We start from the raw sequence: 19,858 nt of genomic DNA, 5'->3' as shown, positions 1-19,858 counted from the left end.
ATGTTATAGCTAGAAAAGTCCTTAGAGTTTATCTGTTTACCTTCCTACATGGGAGGATAATACTTGTAATTCATTAGAACATTCTTCTTATTATGGCAGAAGGAGTATATATTGACAGAAGGCACGGGTGTGAGTTGAATATGAAGGGATATCTTTTTAAAAATAATGAAATTAAGGGGTGAGAAAGGAATGTACTGGGAGATAAGGAAAGGGAGAAGTGGAATGGTGCAAATTATCTACTGTAAAAAAAAAAGAGGCAAGAAAAAGCTTCTACAGTAGAGGAGGAGAGGGGGAGCAGAGGGGGAGCGAGTGAACCTTACTCTCATTAGAATTGTCTCAAATAGAAAATAACATATATACTCAATAGGGGTATAGAAATCTATCTTACCCTGCAGGAAAATAGGAGGAGAAGGGTGATAAAAGAGAGAGCATATTTGGGGAGGGAGTGGTCAGTAGCAAAACACTTTTGAGGAGGGACAGGGTGAAAGGAGATAGAGAATAAATGGGGGGGGGGATCCAATTAGCAATAGTAATTGTAAAAAGAAGAATTTCTAAGAAAAGTCCTTCGAGATTATCACACCAAATTCTATCATTTTTTCAAAGGGGGAAATTGAGGTCCAAGGCAGGGGGCTGGCTCTCCCAAGGTTTCATGGATTGAAGAATTGGAACTAAAACCTGAGTTTCCTGACTCCTGTTTTAGTGTTCTTGCCAACATGCCCCACTTTTACTGAAGCTTTGAAATAGAAAGATTTAAATTTCCCTTCAAATGCAGCCACAGGTTTTGGATTGATTAATTCATTAGGCTGTGAGCATTCGGCATGTTCTACCCCAAAATGGCAGCTCCTGCTGTTGCACGGTGGAAAACATGCTGTCTTTGCTTGGTGTTTTTCAATATAAAGGTGACAGAAGGAAAAAGGGCACTGCTGCCAATCCCCCATAATTAAACACCAACGAGAGACAGATTCAGGGAAAAGTAAGCCGTGGCACCTGTGGCAAATAACGGCTGCTGCCTTCTTCCTACCCACTGCTTTCTCTCATATTTATGTGGCTTTCTTTCTTCCCCCCCCTTCTCCCTTTTCCTTCGTGGTCCTCCTTTCCTTCCATCCCCTTTCCCCCTTCCCCTTTTCTTTCCATCCCCTTTCCCCCTTTCCTCCTTTTCCCCTTCCCCTTGTCTGAAAATATATGCAAAATTCTACCTCAGCAATCCCTTGACCCTCTACTTAAAGCGTTTATTAAATACTTATTATGGGCCAAGGGAATGTGTTAAATATTGGGACAGAAAGAAAGGTAAAGTCAACTCCCTTTTTCAAGAAACTCACAGTCTAATGGAGGAGACCACATATCAACAATTAGGTACACATAAAAACTATAGGGGAGAAACTGGAGATAATCCCCAGAGGAAAGGTTTAGCATTTTAGCTGAGACTTGAGGGAAGGCAGCGAAATCCTGGAGAAGAGAGGGAGAATAATGGAGGTTTTGGGGGACAGCCAGGGAAAGTGCCTGCAGTCGGGAGCTAGATAGGGTGTCTAGGTCCAGGAACAGCAAGGGGGTCAGTGGCACTGGATCTGCCTTGGGATGGTGGTAGCAGCAGAAGAGAGAAGGGAACACTTACAGGGAAGTGTTTCCAAGGTACAATTGACAAGCTTTGACATTAGTCCCTGTTGTCAAGGAGCTTCCATCTAATAGAGAAGACCAACTGTAAAGGAGAGCTGGAAGGCTGCATGTTTCATGATCTCCCCTTTCCTTTTCATCCATCTGTTAACAAGAACTTCTTTAGCACACTATATACTTAATTGGCACTGAGGATAAAAATAATAAAAGACAGTCCCTGTCCGCAGGGGGTTGAGAATCCACCAGTGGGATAAGCTAACATATACAACCATAAGTTGACATGGAGAAGGTACAGAACAAATACTTGTGTGTGTGTGTATGTGTGTGTGTGTGTGTGTGTGTATGTATTTATGCTTCTATCTGTCCATATCCTTCTCCCCAATCTTCTGCCTCATTAAAAAAAAAAAAGTGTTTGGTCCTTTTTGTGTTTCTATCTATCACTAGCTTATTTTCCTGTCTCAGGCTGGTGATACAGTCATTCATTAGCTATGCCCAGGAGGGATCTGTTGATCAAATTGTGATCTTATTGTTTCCCCGCTAACCGAGCTCCCAAGCAAGGACATAGCATGTCTGCTTTTTGAAACAGACACTCTACTGGTACAGCACATTTGAGGTCCATGTCCGCGGGCTTCTTGTGGAAATAAAGCAGCCCCGTCACTGACATGTAGGGAAGCCTGAGCCTGCTGGAAGCCCGAGGGGTTATCTCGGCATGGGGACCCAGTCTGCTGCCCTTTGGAGCAATCTGGAGTCGATTATCCCTTATTTGAGGACTATCTGTCCAGTTCTCTCAGCCGATTAAGTGGTTGATAGCTGGGAGGCCAGGATGGTACAGTTTGTACACAGTTGTCCTGGCTGGGTCCTAATTAGAGAGGGACTCAGGCGCCCCATCACGTCTTTGATGGCTCCTGACCTCAGGCTGTCTTATATGCCTTCCTGTCTGTGCCACCCTCTGACACCGTGGAAAATTGGAAGATGAAAATCAATACAAATGGTACCGATTTGCCAAGTTAGTCACTGTGGGGGCTTTGTCAGAAATTCTCCTGGGGTTTGGTTAGGAGGAGGCAGCCTTATCAAAATCGTTCATGCTACTGATTGCCCTCCTTTTTTCATATTCAAATGATTTTTTTTCTCTGATAGTTTGCTAGGGTGGAGGTTTGGACCTCCCCCCCCCACCTCCATCAATGAGAATGGCATTTGCAGTATGGGAATCATAGGATCCAAGGTTTTTCCTTGATAGTCAGTGGGTTTATTTCCCTCCACCCCAATTTTTGACAGAGAAGGGAAAAAACTAAGACTCCGAGAGGAGAAGCTACTCATATTAGATCACATAGGTAATAAAGGATAGAACTCAATTTGTTTCCAGGTCCCCTGGCTCCATTCTCTGCCTTTTTGGTTTGTTTTTGTTTGTTTGTTTGTTTGTTTGTTTTTTTGCTGCCTTCCATTCCAAATTAAGAATAATTATATATATATATATGTATATATGTATCTTACCTATCTATAAGATACATATAGATATGTAAGATACGTATATACACACACACATACACACACACATATATTTGGGGGGTTTATTGCTTTAAGTAAATTGCTTTTAACAGGTTTTGTTGGCAAAGATTCTGTGTGACCCTTGAGAGTTGTGAGTTTGGGGCTGTAAGATAGATTTAGGTGACCTTTTCACTATAGTCCAGTGAGTAGTACTCTTCCAGCAATTAGAGACTAAGATTTTACTATTAATAGGTCTCTTTGTCCATTTATCAAAAGAGCATTTATTAAGTATTTGTTTTATGCCAGGCATTGCACTCGGCGCTGGGTGTGTAATACAAGGAAATATTTCCTCTTGGAAATGAGCTTGTTTTAAAAGCGGGAAGCTAAGTGATGCTACAGAGGATAGAGTGCTGGGTTTGGAGTTAGACTCATTTTCCCCGAGTCCAATTCTGGCCTCAGACCCGTTCTAGCTATGTGACCCTGGCCAAGTCACTTCACCACATTTGCCTCAGTTTCCTTATCCGTGAAATGAACCGGAGAAGGAAATGACAAAACCGCTCTAGAATCTTTGCCAAGAAACCCCTTTTGGTGTCCCAAAGAGTACAATTTGACTGAAGTGACTGAACAAGAGTAAGTATGTACAGAATAGATACAAAGAGAATAAATACAGACCACTACTAAGTGGTTCAGTCTAAGGGAAGGGCACTAGCAGTTGGGGATGGGGACTGCAAAGGGCTTCACGCAGAAGATGGTGCCTGAGGTGAGTCTTGAAGGGAGAGACGGACACTAAGAGATGGAGGTGAGGAAGAAGGGCTTCCTAGGCATGGGGGGTAGTTAGCCTGTGTAAAGGCAGGAAGAAGGGAGATGGAAGGGCTTGTGGGAGGGGCAGAGAGTTGGCTACTCTCTGGATGGCGAGATACGGGCAGGGGGAGGATCTCATCCAATGGGGCTGGGAAGCTAGATTAGGATGAGATTATAGGCAGTTGGAAAAATTTAAAGGAGAGCAGTTTGAATGGGATCTTTGTAGCAATAGGGAGCCACGGGGGAGGAGGAAAGCGGGCTGGTTGGAACTGGACTGTGGCAACAATGTCAAGGCTAGACAGGAGAGGGGAGATGAGGCAGGGAAGTCGGTTAGGACATTGCTACAATAATCAGAGAGGAAATGCTGGAGAAGCAAAGAAAAAGGCCGGGCGATTAGAAAGGATAGGGGTGGCCCGTATGGGAGTTCCCAGCTTGTCCTTGACGCATGTAGCAATAAAGCTAGAATTCTAAGAGTTCTGAATACTTTAGACATCTCATCTCATCGGACCTGTGCGTCATCTCAAGCCTTTTTTGATTGGTTCTCTCATTATCCTCACTTTACAGATGAAGAAACAGGTTCAGAGAGTCAGTGACTTGCCCAGGACCTCATAGCAACCGAGTGTCTGAGGGCAGGACTTGAACCCTGCTGCAGTTCCCCTTATTCTCAGGTCGGAGCAGTGCAACACATCTTGCCTCACGCACTGGCACTGGTGCGGGTGAACCCTACCCTCGCGGTGCCCTCGGGGGCAGTTCCCTAGGCGGGAAGTCTCTGCGGAACTGCCGGCTGACCAGGCTCGGATGAGGGAGTCGCCCCATGCTGGGGAAACTCCTAGATCTCAACTCCAGAGTCAGAGGAAAGCGAACGAGTCCTGCTGTGGGGCTGTGTGTGAGCCTCCCGGAGGGCTGCCCCTACACGGCCTGCTCCTGGAGGCAGAGGCCTTCCCGGGCCCCTCCGAGACCTGCCCTTCGGCTGGCTGGCCCGTTGGCAAAATGTTGGGACTGGACTACTCGGTAAATGGCTTGGTGGTGACGCTGATGATCTTGCTGATGGTGGTGATGATGATACTGGCTTTACAGGTCTTAATTCATTTGGTCCCCACAACCACCCCAAGAGGTAGGTACTGCTATTCTGTCCATTTTACTGCTGAGGAAACTGAGGAAGACCGTGCTTGAGTGGCTTGGCCAGGTGGCGCAACCCGGTAAATGTCCGAGGCGGGAGGTGAAGCCGAACCTTCCTGTCTCCAAAGCCGGTACTCTGGTCATCAGGCCACTGAGAGAGATCTTTCAGGCTCTTACCAATTCTAAATCTTTTGGGCCTCCCCTTTTTCTCTCCCCCACCTCTCTCTTCTCTCTTCTCTTTCTTTCATCTGTCTCTCCTCTTTCTCTTCTCTTGGTCTCTCTCCTCTCTCTCTCTCCTCTCTTTTCTCTTCCTTTCATTTGTCTCCTCTCTCTGTCTCTCCTCTCTGTCTCTTCTATTCTCTCTTTTCTGTCTCCTGTCTTTCTGTTTCTCTCTCTTTTCTTTCTGTCTTTCATCTCTTCTCTGTCTCTCTTCTATTCTCTCTCGTCTCTCTCTCTTCCCCTCTTTCTTTTCCCTGTCTCTCCTCTCTCTTCTCTCCTTGATTCTCTCTCTTTTCTCTCTCTTCTTTCTCTTTTCTGTCTTCCCTTTGTCTTTATCTGTTTCTCTCTCTCTTTTTCTCCTTTCTTCTCTCTCTCTCCCTTCCCTCTTCTATTCTCTCTCCCCCCTCTCGCCCTTCTTTCTTTTCTTTTTTTGTCTCTCTTCTCTTTTCTTTTTCCTCTCCCTTTCCTTCTCTTTGTCTCTCATCTCTCTCTCCTTTCTCTTGTCCCTATTCTATTCTTTCTCTTCTCTCTCCTCTCTCTTTTCTAATCTCTCTCTTTTGTCTATTCTCTATCTTCTCTTTCTCTTCTCTGTCTCTCTCCTCTCTCTCTTCTATTCTCTCTCCCTCTCTCTTTTCTCTCACTCCTCTCTCTCTCTTCCCTCTCTTTTCTGTCTCCTCTCTGTCTCTCTCTTCTCTCTGCCTACTCTGTCTTTCTCTATCCTCTCTGTCTGTTCTTATCTCTCTCTCTTCTCTCCCCCACTTTGTCTCTCTGTCTCCCCTTTCTCTGTCTCTCTCGCACCATTAATAAAGTTATACACACATGTATGTATAGACACACATTTAAAATTAAACTCTATATTTATTTATACATACACAAAATGAAACACAAGGTTGACATATACATATATGTACAGTTCTGTGTTTTTTTTTATTATTTCGATCACATTTGTTGCAGCAATATAGTTAGTATTTGTGAAGTTCTACCATGTGATTTTTTTGTAGGAGTAATGTAAATCATAGGATCCTAGATTCTGAGTTAGAAGGTACTTCAGAGGCCATAGAATCTAACCCCCTCATTTTTCAGGAGGAAACAAGAGGCCTAGAAAGTTAAGGAATTTACCCCCCTCACATGAGCTATCCCGTCCCCAAGGTGGAGTTTGAGTTCTGTTGCTGCCCCAGGGTCAGTGCTCTTTCCACTGTGCCATGGAGCCATGTGAGTCTCTCTTTACATGTCTCTTTCTCCATCTCACTGCCAGTCACCTTACTTGGAATATTTTTCAGTCTTTCCTTGTTAAACCTTTAAATTAGAGCTTTACAAGCTGTGTGCCTTCTTTGTGCCTTTGGAACTGGATATTTTTAAACAAATTCATTCCTGATGGGGAACTGTGGGACCTGGGTTCCAGTCTGAGTATGGTCTGAAACCTTCAGCAAGGTGTTGACCACCTCTGGGCCCCAGTTTCCTCATCTGGAAAAGGTGGGAGGAGGGACTGGATGGATTTCCAGGTCCCTTCCACAGCTCTGGAAGGTTGTGATTTGCACTGAGCTTTGCTATTTTTAGGGAGACCATGTGTCAGTCAGATGACAATCCCCAAGCCAAGATACAAGAGGAAAATGGTAGCAAAGTAGGGAATCTGTCTGTTTGTCATGGATAAGCAGGTTCTGGCATTAGTAGGTCACCTTCTTTAGTTCATGTTTTAAATAGCTGTTCTCTGACGGGCTGATGTGCTAATGATGATGGCAAAGTGGCTTGTAGGGTATTGGTCTGTAGCTCATGTTCACATCTGGTCCCATTTGTTTGTACTTCCTGTCCTGACTGGTGATTTGATAAAGTGTTTCTTTAAATGAAGACTTTCCCATTTTCTCTGACTGAAAAGTAATTGAAACACTCAAAAATCAGTACACTCTCCCTCCCCTCCCAGTCATTTTTAGGCAGCTAGATATCAAAAGAGATTGAGTGCTGGTCCCAGAACAGGAAATGTGGCCTCAGATACTTACTAGCTGTGTGACCCTGGGTGTGTTATTTACTTAAAATGTAGCTCACAGAGTTGTGGTGAGGATCAAATGAGATAATATTTACAAAGTAAATTTGTAAAATAATATTAGCACAGTGCCTGGCACATAGTAGGTATTTAATAAATCCTTCCTTCCTTCCTTCCTTCCTTCCTTCCTTCCTTCCTTCCTTCCTTCCTTCCGTCCTTCCTTCCTGCCATCAATGTACTTTCAGAAGTAGCCAGGGAAGCTAATTACTAGATTTTTAAAAATAATAGATAATGTAGATATCTAAAAGAATTTGTCTATATGTTTCTGATGGGCTTTTTTCCCTAGAAGAATCTTTATCAAATTTTTAGCTTCAAGAATAACCTACAAGAATGAATTGATTGAATTGTTATATGTTTAAGAGACATGATGCACTTTGGGAAAGATAATGGTTATAACTTAAGTTATAACCAGTTCTCTCCACTTCCTTCCCCAACACATATTTAAAAAAAAACTGCCAGTAGGGAAAAGGTGGTGGGAGCAGGGAGAAAGATGAATTCAAAACTCTTAAAAAGAAAAAAAAAAACTTGCAAGAAGGATATAGTAGAGGGAGGCAGTCTACAAATTTCCTGCAACATCAGTCCATAGTAACTATCCAGTTAGTAGTAACCTCCATAGCTTGACACAGTATCATCCTTCTGTAAGGACACAGGGTAGAGATATGATTTTGATGTGTCTCTTCATACCTCACTAGCAAAGAATAACTGGAATTGACAAAGCTAAATGCTGTCAACATTCTGGAAAAACGAGAATGCTCATCATACATTATTGGTAGAATTGCAAATGGGAAAAATCGTGTTCTTCAAGCACCCTGGCAGTACCAAAGAGTTATAAAAAATAATCATACCTTTTGATTCATTTCATAGAATATGATCTAAGATTGACATCATAAAGAAAAATGATACCTTTTATTTTTAAAATGTATAACTGATGGGGAATGATTAAGTCAATTATGGCATATCAGTAGAATAGTATACTACACCACCATTGATAATTATGAATATATGAAATATGAAGAACTTTGGAAAGCTCGAATGAGTTTATACAAATGAAGAAAGCAGAGCCAAAAGGCCAGGTATATATGCTTACTACAGTTACACGAAAGGTAAGTTATGTACACAAATAAACAGAATGAATATATATCAATATATACACATGTATATATATGAACTTATATATGAATATATAGAACAATGTTGTTATTACACCTTATTATGAACACAGTGCAGAATTCATTTTTGAGTATAAATAGTTGTAAATATATGTTAGTTTTTATTGTTGTTTAAAGTAATGCTTTAATAGAGTGATAAGGACTTAACTTGTGATTTTATTGATATAGAAGACTTCCAGGTGAGTAAACTCTCTCCACCAACACAGGTTACTTTGTCACTTATGAGCTTAGAAAATTGCTTAGAGCACTGAAAAATTAAATGACTTGGTTAGGATCACCCAGCCAGGAGGTATAGTCAAGGACTTAAATCTAAGGCCTTCTTGGCTTTGAGTCTGGCTCACCTTCCACTGTAGTCCTCTGCCTCACTGTTTTACAGATGAAAGAACTGAGGCTCAGAGGTGTGAGGGGTTATGCTTAGTATCTTAGAGCTAGCAAGAGGCAGATCTATTGTGTCTTTTTTCCCTCCCTTCCTTCCTTCCTTCCTTCCTTCCTTCCTTCCTTCCTTCCTTCTCTCCCTCCTTCCTTCCTTCCTTCCTTCCTTCCTTCCTTCCTTCCTTCCTTCCTTCCTTCCTTCTCTCCCTCCTTCCTTCCTTCTTCCTTCCTTCCTTCCTTCCTTCCTTCCTTCCTTCCTTCCTTCCTTCCTTCCTTCCTTCCTTCCTTCCTCTTTTTTAAATGGTTTAAAACTTTTAAAAAAGTTTTAAATGACTTGCCCAAAGTCACACAGATTCTAAATATCAAGCATCCGAGGTCAAATTTGAACTCAGGTCTTCTTGACTCCAGAACTGGTACTCTGTCTACTGTGCCACATGGACTACAAGCATTATATGGATCAGCAATGTGATACAGTAACCAAAAGGCTGTTGGGATTTTAGTAAGAGAGGCATGGTGTTCAAAGAAATCTTCCCCCACATTAATTTACATCTCACTCACCCCAACAGCTTTTCCAAACCTTTTTATCCCTTCTCAGACCTCCCACTCTCTCAAATGAGAACCTTGCCTCATGTTTCACTGGAAAAATTAAGGCCATTTGGCCTAGAGCTTCCTCATTTCCCTCCCTTCTCATTTCATATTACCTAGGTGCCTCCTGCCACAATCCCTTTACCCCATTTCACATGAAGAGGTGGCGCTTCTCTTTGCCAAGACTAACCCCTCTACATGTACAGGAGATCCTATTGCAGCCCATCTTTTCCAGTAGATTTCCTCCTCTGGCTTCTTCACTCTCTCACTTAGCTTTAGTTTCTCCTTGACTACTGGTGGCTTCACTATTGCCTACAAACATGTCTGTGTCGCCTCCATCATCAAAAAAACTCACTTGTGGGGCAATTAGAAGGCACAATGGATCGAGCACCAGCCAGGAAGTCAGGAGGACTTGAGTTCATGTCTGGCCTCAGACACTTAAAACTTAAATAGCTATGTGACTCTAGGCAAATCTCTTAACCCTAATTGCCTTGTCCCTTCACCCAAAAAAGGGAAAAAAAAGAAAAACTCTCACTTGAGCTGAGACTCCATGAGAGTCTCATATCTCCCCTCCCTTTTGTGGGTCAGTGAGAAAGCTGACTATGAATGCTGCATCTCCTTCCTCTTCTCTCACTCTCTTTTGAACACTGTAAAGTCTAGCTTCCAACTTCATGATTCAGTGGAAATCTCTCTCCAGAATTATGACTGATTGGGGCAGCTAGGTAGTGTAGTACATAGAGCACCAGCCCTGAAGTCAGGAGGACCTGAGTTCAAATCTGGTCTCAGACACTTAACACTTTCTAGCTGTGTGACCCTGGGCAAGTTACTTAACCTCAGTTGCCTCAGCAAAAAAAAAAATGACTGATTTTTTAAAATGGCCATAATTATGGATTTTTCTCAATCCCCCTTCTTGACATCTTTATAGCTTTTGTCAGTACTGATCATCGTCTCCTCAATACTTTTTTCTTTCTTCTCCCTAGATTTCTGTGACAATGCTGGTTTTCCTCTTATTTATCTAACACTCTTTCTCACTTTCCTTTAGTAGATCTTCATTCTGATTTCACTGTCTAACCGTGGATGAGCCCGTTGCTCTATCATGTTTCTTCTCCTCTCCACCATTTCATTTGGATATTTCAGCAACCTTCATGGATTCATTTATCACCTGCATTCCACTGTTCTTGGCTATACTTTTCCAGCCCTAACTTCTCTCCTGACCTCCAGACTCAACATCTTTAGTGCTTTGTTACACATCTTAAATGTCCCATAGACAGCTTCAACTGAAACTGAAATTGTGTACTTTCCTCCCTTTTAATTTTAGTTTGTTATTCAGATGTGTTTTGGAGGTTTTCTTGATGAAGATACTGGACTGTTTTGCCATGTCCTTCTTTAGTTCATTTACAGATGGGGAAACTAAGGCAAACAGGGTGAAGTGACATGCTCTGGGTCACACAACTAACAAAGGTCTGAGGTTGGATTTGAATCCAGGAAGCTGAATCCTACTGAATCCTGGCCCAGCTCTGTAGCTGCCCTTCTAAGTTACCCTTCATCTAAATTTTCCTGTTATTGTCTGGGGCGCCACCCATTCTCCCATTCGCTGGGGCTCACGACCTGGGTTTCATCCTCAATTTCTCCCTCTCTCACCTCTGCCCCCCAGATCCAATCTGTTGCTGAGTGCTGTAGATTTTACCTTCATAATTTCTCTAGTAGATGCCCCCTTCCCGCCTGTGAAACTGCCACCACCCAGACTCTCATCACCTCATCCATGGACTGCTACCATTTGTCTCTGCTTTAAGTCTCTCCCCACTCCAGTCCATCCTGCATTCAGCTGTCAAATTCATCTTCCTCAAATTCAAGTCTGAGCACGTCATCTTGATAGTCAATAAACTCTCATGGCTCCTTATCACCTCCAAGATCAAATATAAAATGTTCTGTTTCATGTTCAAAGCCCTTCATAACCTCCCCTCCCCCCTTTTCAATTTATCTTATATCTTACAATCCCTCCCCCTTGGAATACAGTGACACTGGCCGCTTTGCTGCTCCTCACTTAAGACACTCTATGTCTGGACTCAGAAGCTGGATCTGCTTCCATTTTATCATCTTCAAAACGAACAGTTCCTAAGGTTCCTTCTGGCTCAAAAATTTTATAATAATAGCTAACATTTACATAGTGCTTTAAGGTTTGCAAAGCTATTTACATATTTAGTCTCTTACCTTACCCTCTCCCTCCTCCGTGCCCTCTTTGATCCACTAGCACTGAGCTTGCTGTTATTCAAACAAAACACTCCATCTTGACCCTGGGCATTTTTCCTGGCTGTCTCTCCTCTCCCCCCCGCCCATGCCCAGAACTCTCCTTCCTCATTTCTGCCTCCTGGCTTCCCCAGCTTTCTGTAAGTCCTGACTAAAATCCCATTTTCTCCAGCAAACTTTCCCAACCCCTCCTAATTCTGGTGCTTTCCCTCTGCTAATTATCTCCATTCCCTTTCTAGAGCTTGTTTGCACATAATTGTTTGCATGTTGTCTGCCCCCTTAGACTGTGAGCTTCTGGGGAGCACAGTTGTCTTTTGCCATTCTTTGTATCCCCCGGGGCATAGTAGGACCTTACTAAATGTCTGTTGACTGACCAGGGTGGTAATCATCCCATTATATTCTGTCCCGGTCAGACAACAACTTGGGTATTTGGTGGGCACCATAGTTTGAGAGGAATGTTGATAAATCAGAGAATGCTGAGATGGGTGTGACCAAAATGGTGAAAGCCCCTGAGGGCGTAGTGTAGATGACTAACTGAGACACTGGAGCGTGTTTAGAACCCGTGGGAGGAACTTGATGGCTATCTTCAAGAAAGTGAAGTGTAATCATGTGGAAGAAGGGTTAGCTTTGTTCTGTTCAGGGGACAGAATTAGGAGGAATGAATTGAATTTATAAAGAGGCGGATGTACCTTTTGATCTACTCAGTCTTTGATTTCAGAATAATAATACCTAGCCTTTATATAGTATTTCATATAGCACTTTATACATGTTAATTCGTTCAGTTCTCCTGACAAACCTGGGACGGAGGTGCTATTATAATGCCACAGATCCTGAGATGGGAAGGACCTTAGTTATATATAGTCCAATGGCATTGTATGAGAGGAGGAAACGGAAGGCCAGAGAGGGTTTAAGTTTATTTGTCCTGAGTCACACAGCTAGTGAATGACCCTGCTGAGCTGGGAACCCTGGGAAAGTGGCTCCAAGTCTTGGACTTTTTCTTCTACCCCAGTCTGGTTCTGGAGATATTCCAGATGTATATTCATTTCACTTTGACACAATGTGCCAGACACTACAATAGGCCCCTTAAACCAGTCCCTGACCTCAAGGAACTTGCATTCTTCTGATATGACATAAAAACAGACGGATAAATACCAATATAATTTGAAAAGGGAGTACAGCCAACCCAAGGGACCATGGTGCTAGCAGTCACATTATCAATTGGTACCATTTTCACAAGGACCAAGAGTCATGGGATGGGCATGAAGACATGCTTTCCCCTGAATTGGTTGTGGGAGTCCTTAACAGTATACTTCTACTGTCAAACACATTGACTTTTGTGCTCTGATGTGAATATCCCTTAGGGATGGAATCGGGCTCGGTTACTTTTGGGATCTGCTCTTTAAAGTATGAAACTGGTCTAGACACGTTACAGTTCATTGCATATGTTTTCATTTGGTATAGAACATAAAAAAGAAATAATAATAACTCACTTTATGTAGCACTTCAAGGTTGTTCTAAAAACTTTGTAGTCATCTCAATTGGGACTCACCACAACTTTGTGAGATAGATGTATTATTATCTCCATGTTGCTGATGGAGAAATTGAGGATCAGGGAAGTTCAGTGAGCTGCCCAAGGCCATATATTCTGCTAGTAAGTGTCAAAGGCAGTTGGAATACAGTGGAACTTGGAAGCCAAGTTTTTTTTTTTTTTTGACTCCAGGGCTGCCCTCTATCTGTGTGTTGCCTCAGCCTAAAAGATTTCTATGCTTTAGTAATAATCCTCATGCTTCATCTGAATTGCCTGCCATAATTTAAAACCATCCCAGCAGACTTACTCACTATAACCCAGTAAAGATAGAGAAGGAAAGATTTTATTCTAAGAATTACCATCAGTCTTTCTATAAAGATGAAGTTGAAGTTTATAGTAAAACCTGCTCTTTGAGAGCTCTTTCCCCTTGTCCTGGCAGGCTGTGACTAAGGCCCCAAGTCTTCCTTAAGTGAGGTCACTTATGGTAGAGAGACTAGGCAAGTGATGGTAGAAAAGTTCCTAAGAGTAAAGCTTGGGAACCCAAGGAACCATATGCCAAAGGCCAGAAATTGCTCACAGGAATAGCATACGTGAAGTGAAGGCAAACGGATGCCTTGAGGTGCAGAAGCTGTGGCTGAAGCCAAGAAGTAAAAGTTGGCAGAAAGATATCAGCGGTATCCTAGAGGCAACAGGAAACGTATGCTGAGGTCAGGTCAATCATGTTTCCGACAACGGCTGAGTTTGAGCAAAGATAGTTCAGATGTAATTTGTCACACTCAAGAGACAAGGGACTTGGGTTTCTGTCCAAACTGTGCATCTCCTTCTAGTTCCTCAGAATGAACTCCCGACAACAGCTGTTGATATTTCCCACTTGAGAAAAAGACAGTTCCTATGGCACAATGAAAACTTGAAACAAAGAGAACTTTGCCATGGATTCATCTATACCATGATTACTCTAAAAGGGCACATTTGGCAATCATTGATATTATTTTATTTTTATTGATTTTTCTGTCTTTATATCATCAGCATCTCTATGTCTATATCTTCTTTTCCAATGAGCCATCCCTTGTAAGCAAGATTTAAAAAGAAGGGAGAAAAGCAGACCTATTTTTTCTGTTTTTGATGCCTATGCTGTTGCTTTAAGGTATAGTTTTAAGTCTGAAAGTGCTAGTCCTACTTCATTCCTACCTGTTTTCATTATTTCTTTGAGATTCCAGATGTTTGGTTCCTTCAAATGAATTTTGTTAGTGTTTTGTCTAGCTCTATAAAGTATCCTCTTGGTAGTTTGATTGGTATAGCACTGAATCTATAAATAAATTCAGATATTATTTTATTATATTAGACTACCCAACTTAATTGGCAGTTAGCTTTCAGTTGTTCTTTCCTCCCTCCAATTACTGCAGACATCTGAAGAGTGTTTTGTAATGCGTTTGTATAGGTCTTGGTTGATTGACTACTGGATAATTTGTACATTTTGTAATTAGTTTGAATGGGATCAACTTTCCTATGATTTCCTCCTATTAATTGCCTTAATTGGTTTCTTTGCTGATTGTCCAGAGGTTTTCCAAGCAAATCATTATGTGTCTGCAAATAGGAATAATTTTAGTTCCTTTGTCAGTGTATGCCTTTAATTTCTTTCTTGTCTTTCTTGCTAGCTGCAGCATTTCTCCAACTAAGTCAAATAATGGTGAGGAATATCTTTACTCTTGCATGGGAAAAGTGTTTCTCCATTGCATATAATGTTAACTTTTGATTTAGGGCCATGTTTTTGATCTTATTTAGAAGTGGCCCATCTATTCCTATGCATTTTGGAGTGTGTTTATTTGTTTTTAATTATGAGTGAGAATTGTTCTTAGCAAAGGCTTTTTTTCTGCATCCATTGAGATGATCATGTGATTTGGTGTGTTTTGGGGTTTAATGATAAATCACAGTCATTGTTTTCCTAATATTGAACCATCTTGGTATACCTGGTATAAATCCAATTTGCTCCTACATGAGCTTTATTTTTAAATGGTTTTTAGGCTAGAAAAGCCATGTGCTTTTTTTCCCCCAAGAGATCTGACATTTTAGAGATCATTCAGGATGAAATGTAGCCTTTCTAAATTAGACTTTATTTATTATCTGGTTACATGTAGCTAGATATTTGCATTGTGGCTCTGGAGTATGTTTTTCTGCATGCTGATTTTAGATAGCCCATCTGAAAGGCAGAGTACTAAGTAGATTGACTGGTTTAGTAAAAAGAATTCTGGATTGGGAACCTGGAGATCTGAATTCTAGTTCTAGCAGTGTCACTAATGTTCTCAATGGCAAGTCGGTTATCCTTTCTGAGCCTGAATTTCTTCCATTATAAAAGGAGAGTTGGACTAGATGCTGTCTAGAATTCTAACTTCTTATGAGTCTTTTGATAGATTATATCATAAAATTGCTTCCAAGCAGATTCTGGGATTAGAAAATATTGGAATTGAGGGAAATGAAGAATGTAAAAGAGCTCCCAGGAGGTGGGCATGGAGCAATAAACTGGATATTAAGAGACAAGAAAGCTCATTCTGACTGTTATTAACTGGCTGAGTGATCTTAGGAAGACCACTTTCTTTTCTCTAGATTTCAATTTCCCCATTTGCAAAAGGGATAAAGGGCTAAATGATCTTTAAGGTTCTTTAGGACTCCCAAATTCTCTGAGTTGTAGTTAAGGGGCAGAGATAAGTAGAGAGATGGGAATTGTAATAAAAGTTGATCATTTTTATAGCAGTCAAAAATTTGCAAAATACTCTACCTACCTTATCTCGGTTGAGCCTCACAGAAACTCTGTGAGGTAGGTACTCTGGGAATATTATTCCCATTTTACAAATGAGGAAACTGAGGTTCATTTTACAAATGAGGAAACTGAGAGACCAAATGATCTGCCCATGGTTATGGAGCTAGTTAAGTCTCAGAGGTGACATTTGAACCAACTTAGTGATTCCAAACCTAGCGTTCTGTGCACCGTATCAAATACTGGGAATACTTGAGCCTGATAGACTCGATTTTACCGTTAAATCCAGAAGCATATTTATGTACTGAGAGAATTGCTGGCATAGAACAGGAAGCTTAAGATTTGAAATAGCCATTGTAGGGAGTTAGAGGAGGAACCAAAAATGAAAATCAGAACCATGAGGTTAAGATTCATGGTGCTGTTCACACAGAGATCAGGTCTCTGGCTTCTCTTTCCATCAGAGTTGGGTTTTATCCCTTTTCTTTTCTTTGTCCATTGATTTCGTTTGTTTAGCGGAACCTTACAAACATCTGTTACCCAGAAGAGACCTTCTTTCTGGTTGCCATGGAATAGCTGTGGCATAATAAGTGCCCGAGGAAAGCCCACTTCCCTGGATTCTAATTGACTTTGCCTCTCTTTCCCCCCAATCACTTTTTTCTTTTCCTCTTTTATTTCCTCTTTTTCCAGAGGAAAACCTCCAGGAGTAGAGGTATTCCCATTTGTAAGCAGTTCCTTCGCTCTGATTCTGCAGTACTTGGATAATGTCAAGCTTGAGTGACTCATGTTTCATCCTCCTATTTTTTTCTATTGTATTTGAACAGTCACCCAGGAAAGAGGATACATGTAAACAAGAAGAGAGTATCATGGGGAAAGGGACTCAGAGCCAATGAAATATCTATTCTCAAAGACTGTGACCAGTATCAAAAAGATTTTTTAAAATGGCCGTGCTTCATACAAAGCATCACAAAACTGAAAAAGTCTTTAGTCAAACTCACGAAATAGCAGTCAGGGAAAGACCATGCAGTCCATCTCCTTCTGCCAGGGCATAATAACATGCTTCCACCACTTAGGCAGAAGTCTTCCTCTTACCACACAAAGTCAATTACTCATTCTGTTCAAAAGAAGAAATGGGAAGAACGACTTTGAACTGGTCCTCAGTCAGTGGCCTTTCAAAAATTTGAGGAATATTAATTGTCCAAACCAAGCCTCATCTTCTCAAGGTTTAGAAGCATAAAACCAAAGATTTTCTGGAAGAGGCCTTAGAGGCAGGTAGCCACATGGTTTTATTTAACAGAGGAGGAAATTGAGGTCCAGGGAAGGGAAGTGACTTGTCCAAAGTCACACTTAAGATCGTGGATCTAAGGTAGAAGGGGGTTCAGAACCTTTATGTTTCAGGGGATCTTAGGCTTTTGTGTATGTGTGTCTTGGATCCTCACCTCAGTTTTTAAATGTATAAAATGAAATGCATAGGGTTATAAAGCAAAGAAGTTATAATGAAATACAGTTATCAAATATTTACATAATGAGTTCCTGGACCCTAGAATTAGAACCCTTAATCTAGTCCATCCCTTTCATCCTTTGGAAGTAGAAACTGAGTTCTAGAAAAGGGAAAGGGTCTTATTAAAGGTCACACATGTAGTAAGCCCCATAGCTGGGAATCTAATCTAGGGCCTCTGATTCTAAACATCCCTTTATTAAATACCTCCAAGTGTTGGACACTGTACACATGTTAGGGATACAAGTACAAAAAGTGGGCTAATCCTTACAAGGAGTTTATATTCCAAACGGGGGGAGACAATTTCCCAATTCTCAGCAGGGATCGACTGTTTCTTTTCCTGGCCACTAGGGGATGCTGCAGTAGATAGAACACTATCAGAAGTGGTTGAGTCCTCTCAGTCCTGTCCAGCTCTTGACTTCATTTGGAGTGGAGTTGTCTTGGCCAACATACTGAAGTCCTAATATGTAGGTCTGATTTGACAAAATCAGACATTCCCCTGCTCGATATACTCTCGTGGCTCTCTTGTATCTTCAGTAGCTCCCTGTCCTCAAAAGGCTTATCTTCTACTTGAGGGAAATTTTACATAAATATACACAAATATATGGGTGTGTATATAGATAGATAGATACACACAAACACATATATATGAAGTATACATAAAGCATATATATATATATATATATATATATATATATGGATATACACAGAGCTACACATACATATTAGATACAAGGATATATAAGAGGAGGGAAGAATTGGGGGTACCAGGGAAGACTTTGTATAGGATGTTGCAGTTCAATTAAAATTAAAGGAAGTTGGATATTTTAAGAGGGGAAGTGAGGAGGGTACTCTTCAGGCACAGGAAACAGTTCTTGCAAAGGCTGGCAATAAGACTTGAATTATTTGATAGAGAGAAATCTATGAGGAACAGCAAATAGCCATTTTCATTGAAACATGGTATATGGAGAAAGATAGTGGGGGTTCCCAAAACATGGAAAGAAACATCGGATTCAGATTGCCCCTGGAAGTGCCTATTACTTCTCTTGTTAACCAGGCCAAGGTTGCTATAACTGTTTCTCAATCAGAATGAACAAGGGACCAGCACTGGTGAACTTGGCGCTGTTCCCGTATCCTGTGCACCTTAGCCTCATTTATACATTCGTCCGGTCATCTTGTGAAATCTTCCTCAGATGCTTTGGTATGGCCTAGAGGTGACCTTGGCTTCTTGAAGGCTATGAAAGCAAAGCACAAGGTTCCATCCTGGAAAGTCTTTGAATCCCCGCTCAGTGATGGATAGTATACCAAGCATCCGAGGGCCTGCCTTGCTAAGGTCAGAGAAATCCGTCATCAAAGAGTTAGCCACTTTGGATCATTTGGTCCCACGTCACATAAAGACTGCCTGCTGAGGTGCAGAAGGCTTGGCATCTCTTTAAGTCAGGGTTCTTCACCTGGGGTTCATGGAGAAATCTCAGGGGGTCCAGACATGTGAATGAGAAAAAATCTAGCTTGGCTTTTATTACCTTTGTTTTTTTTTTCTAATCCCCAAATTTTCTTTTATGTACTTTTTTTTTGAAAAGGGCTCGACATTTTTTTCTTCTCCTTTTTCTGAGAAGGGCTTTACCGTCCATAGGCTTAGCCAGATTGCCAAAAGGTAAGGACAGCACAGAAAAGGATTACAAAGCCCTGCTCTGAGTGAGGAGGGAGGCCTGAATGGGGAATCATCCCTTCACATTGAAATACTCATCAGACTGTTGAAGGAGGGGAGGATACTGAAGGTGTGGAAATAATCTCAGACTTTATTAATACCACAAAGAAAGTGACTGGGACTATATTAATTCCCTATCGCTATAAAATTTTGATGAGAATCATCTATAAACTTTGATAGAATTCTTGATGATGGTGTTAGTAAGTCATATAATATAAACCCTTTTTATTTAGTGCTTACTATATACTGAGGATTGTGGATACAAATAGAATAGCAAAATGGCCCTGCTCTCAAGGAGCTCACGTTTTACTGGAAGAGGTAGCAATTCAAAGAATTCAACTACAGGGTGGGTAGAAAGGCTTGAAGAATGTAGTGACAGGATGGAAGGCAAGGTCTTTATGTTACCCTCTGGGGAAGGAAAGATCTTTCTGGGATCTAGGTTGGAAGAGTTTTGGGTGGGGCCACTGGGGGAAGGAATCTCAAGGTGGTTCTAAGTTCTGGGGTCCCATGACGATCTTTGGGAAGTAAGACTTGATCTGGAGCAATTTGGGAGGGGGAAGAAGATGTAGTAGGGAACAGGCGAGATTTTCAAGTGTTATTACACACTATGTAGGACCTTGACTATTATAAAAGTGATATGGAGAATCCTAGATGCTGCTGAGTTCATTGGGCTTTTTGACTATAAAGTAGTGTTTGAATCAGCAGAGCAAAATGCCTCCTCAAAGACTC

At 41.5% G+C, this 19,858-nt stretch overlaps 1 protein-coding gene across 3 annotated transcripts in view; it reads left to right on the top strand.

The window, feature by feature from the left end:
• The first annotated feature begins 4,348 nt into the window (after window positions 1-4,348).
• Window positions 4,349-19,858, top strand: part of MCF2 (MCF.2 cell line derived transforming sequence) — a 113,812-nt gene continuing 98,302 nt past the window's right edge. For 2 of the 3 annotated variants that reach the window (XM_031944326.1, XM_031944325.1), the window contains exon 1: window positions 4,350-5,011. In XM_031944326.1, the coding sequence (XP_031800186.1) occupies window positions 4,696-5,011 (316 nt within the window). In that variant the 5' untranslated portion in view covers window positions 4,350-4,695. Of the gene's footprint in view, window positions 5,012-19,858 lie in introns of all 3 variants that reach the window. The other variant, XM_031944324.1, reaches the window with a different exon arrangement.

Source organism: Sarcophilus harrisii, chromosome X (genome assembly GCF_902635505.1).
Source record: "Sarcophilus harrisii chromosome X, mSarHar1.11, whole genome shotgun sequence".
Lineage (NCBI taxonomy): Eukaryota > Metazoa > Chordata > Mammalia > Dasyuromorphia > Dasyuridae > Sarcophilus > Sarcophilus harrisii.
This window is presented reverse-complemented; position numbering and strand designations above follow the sequence as displayed.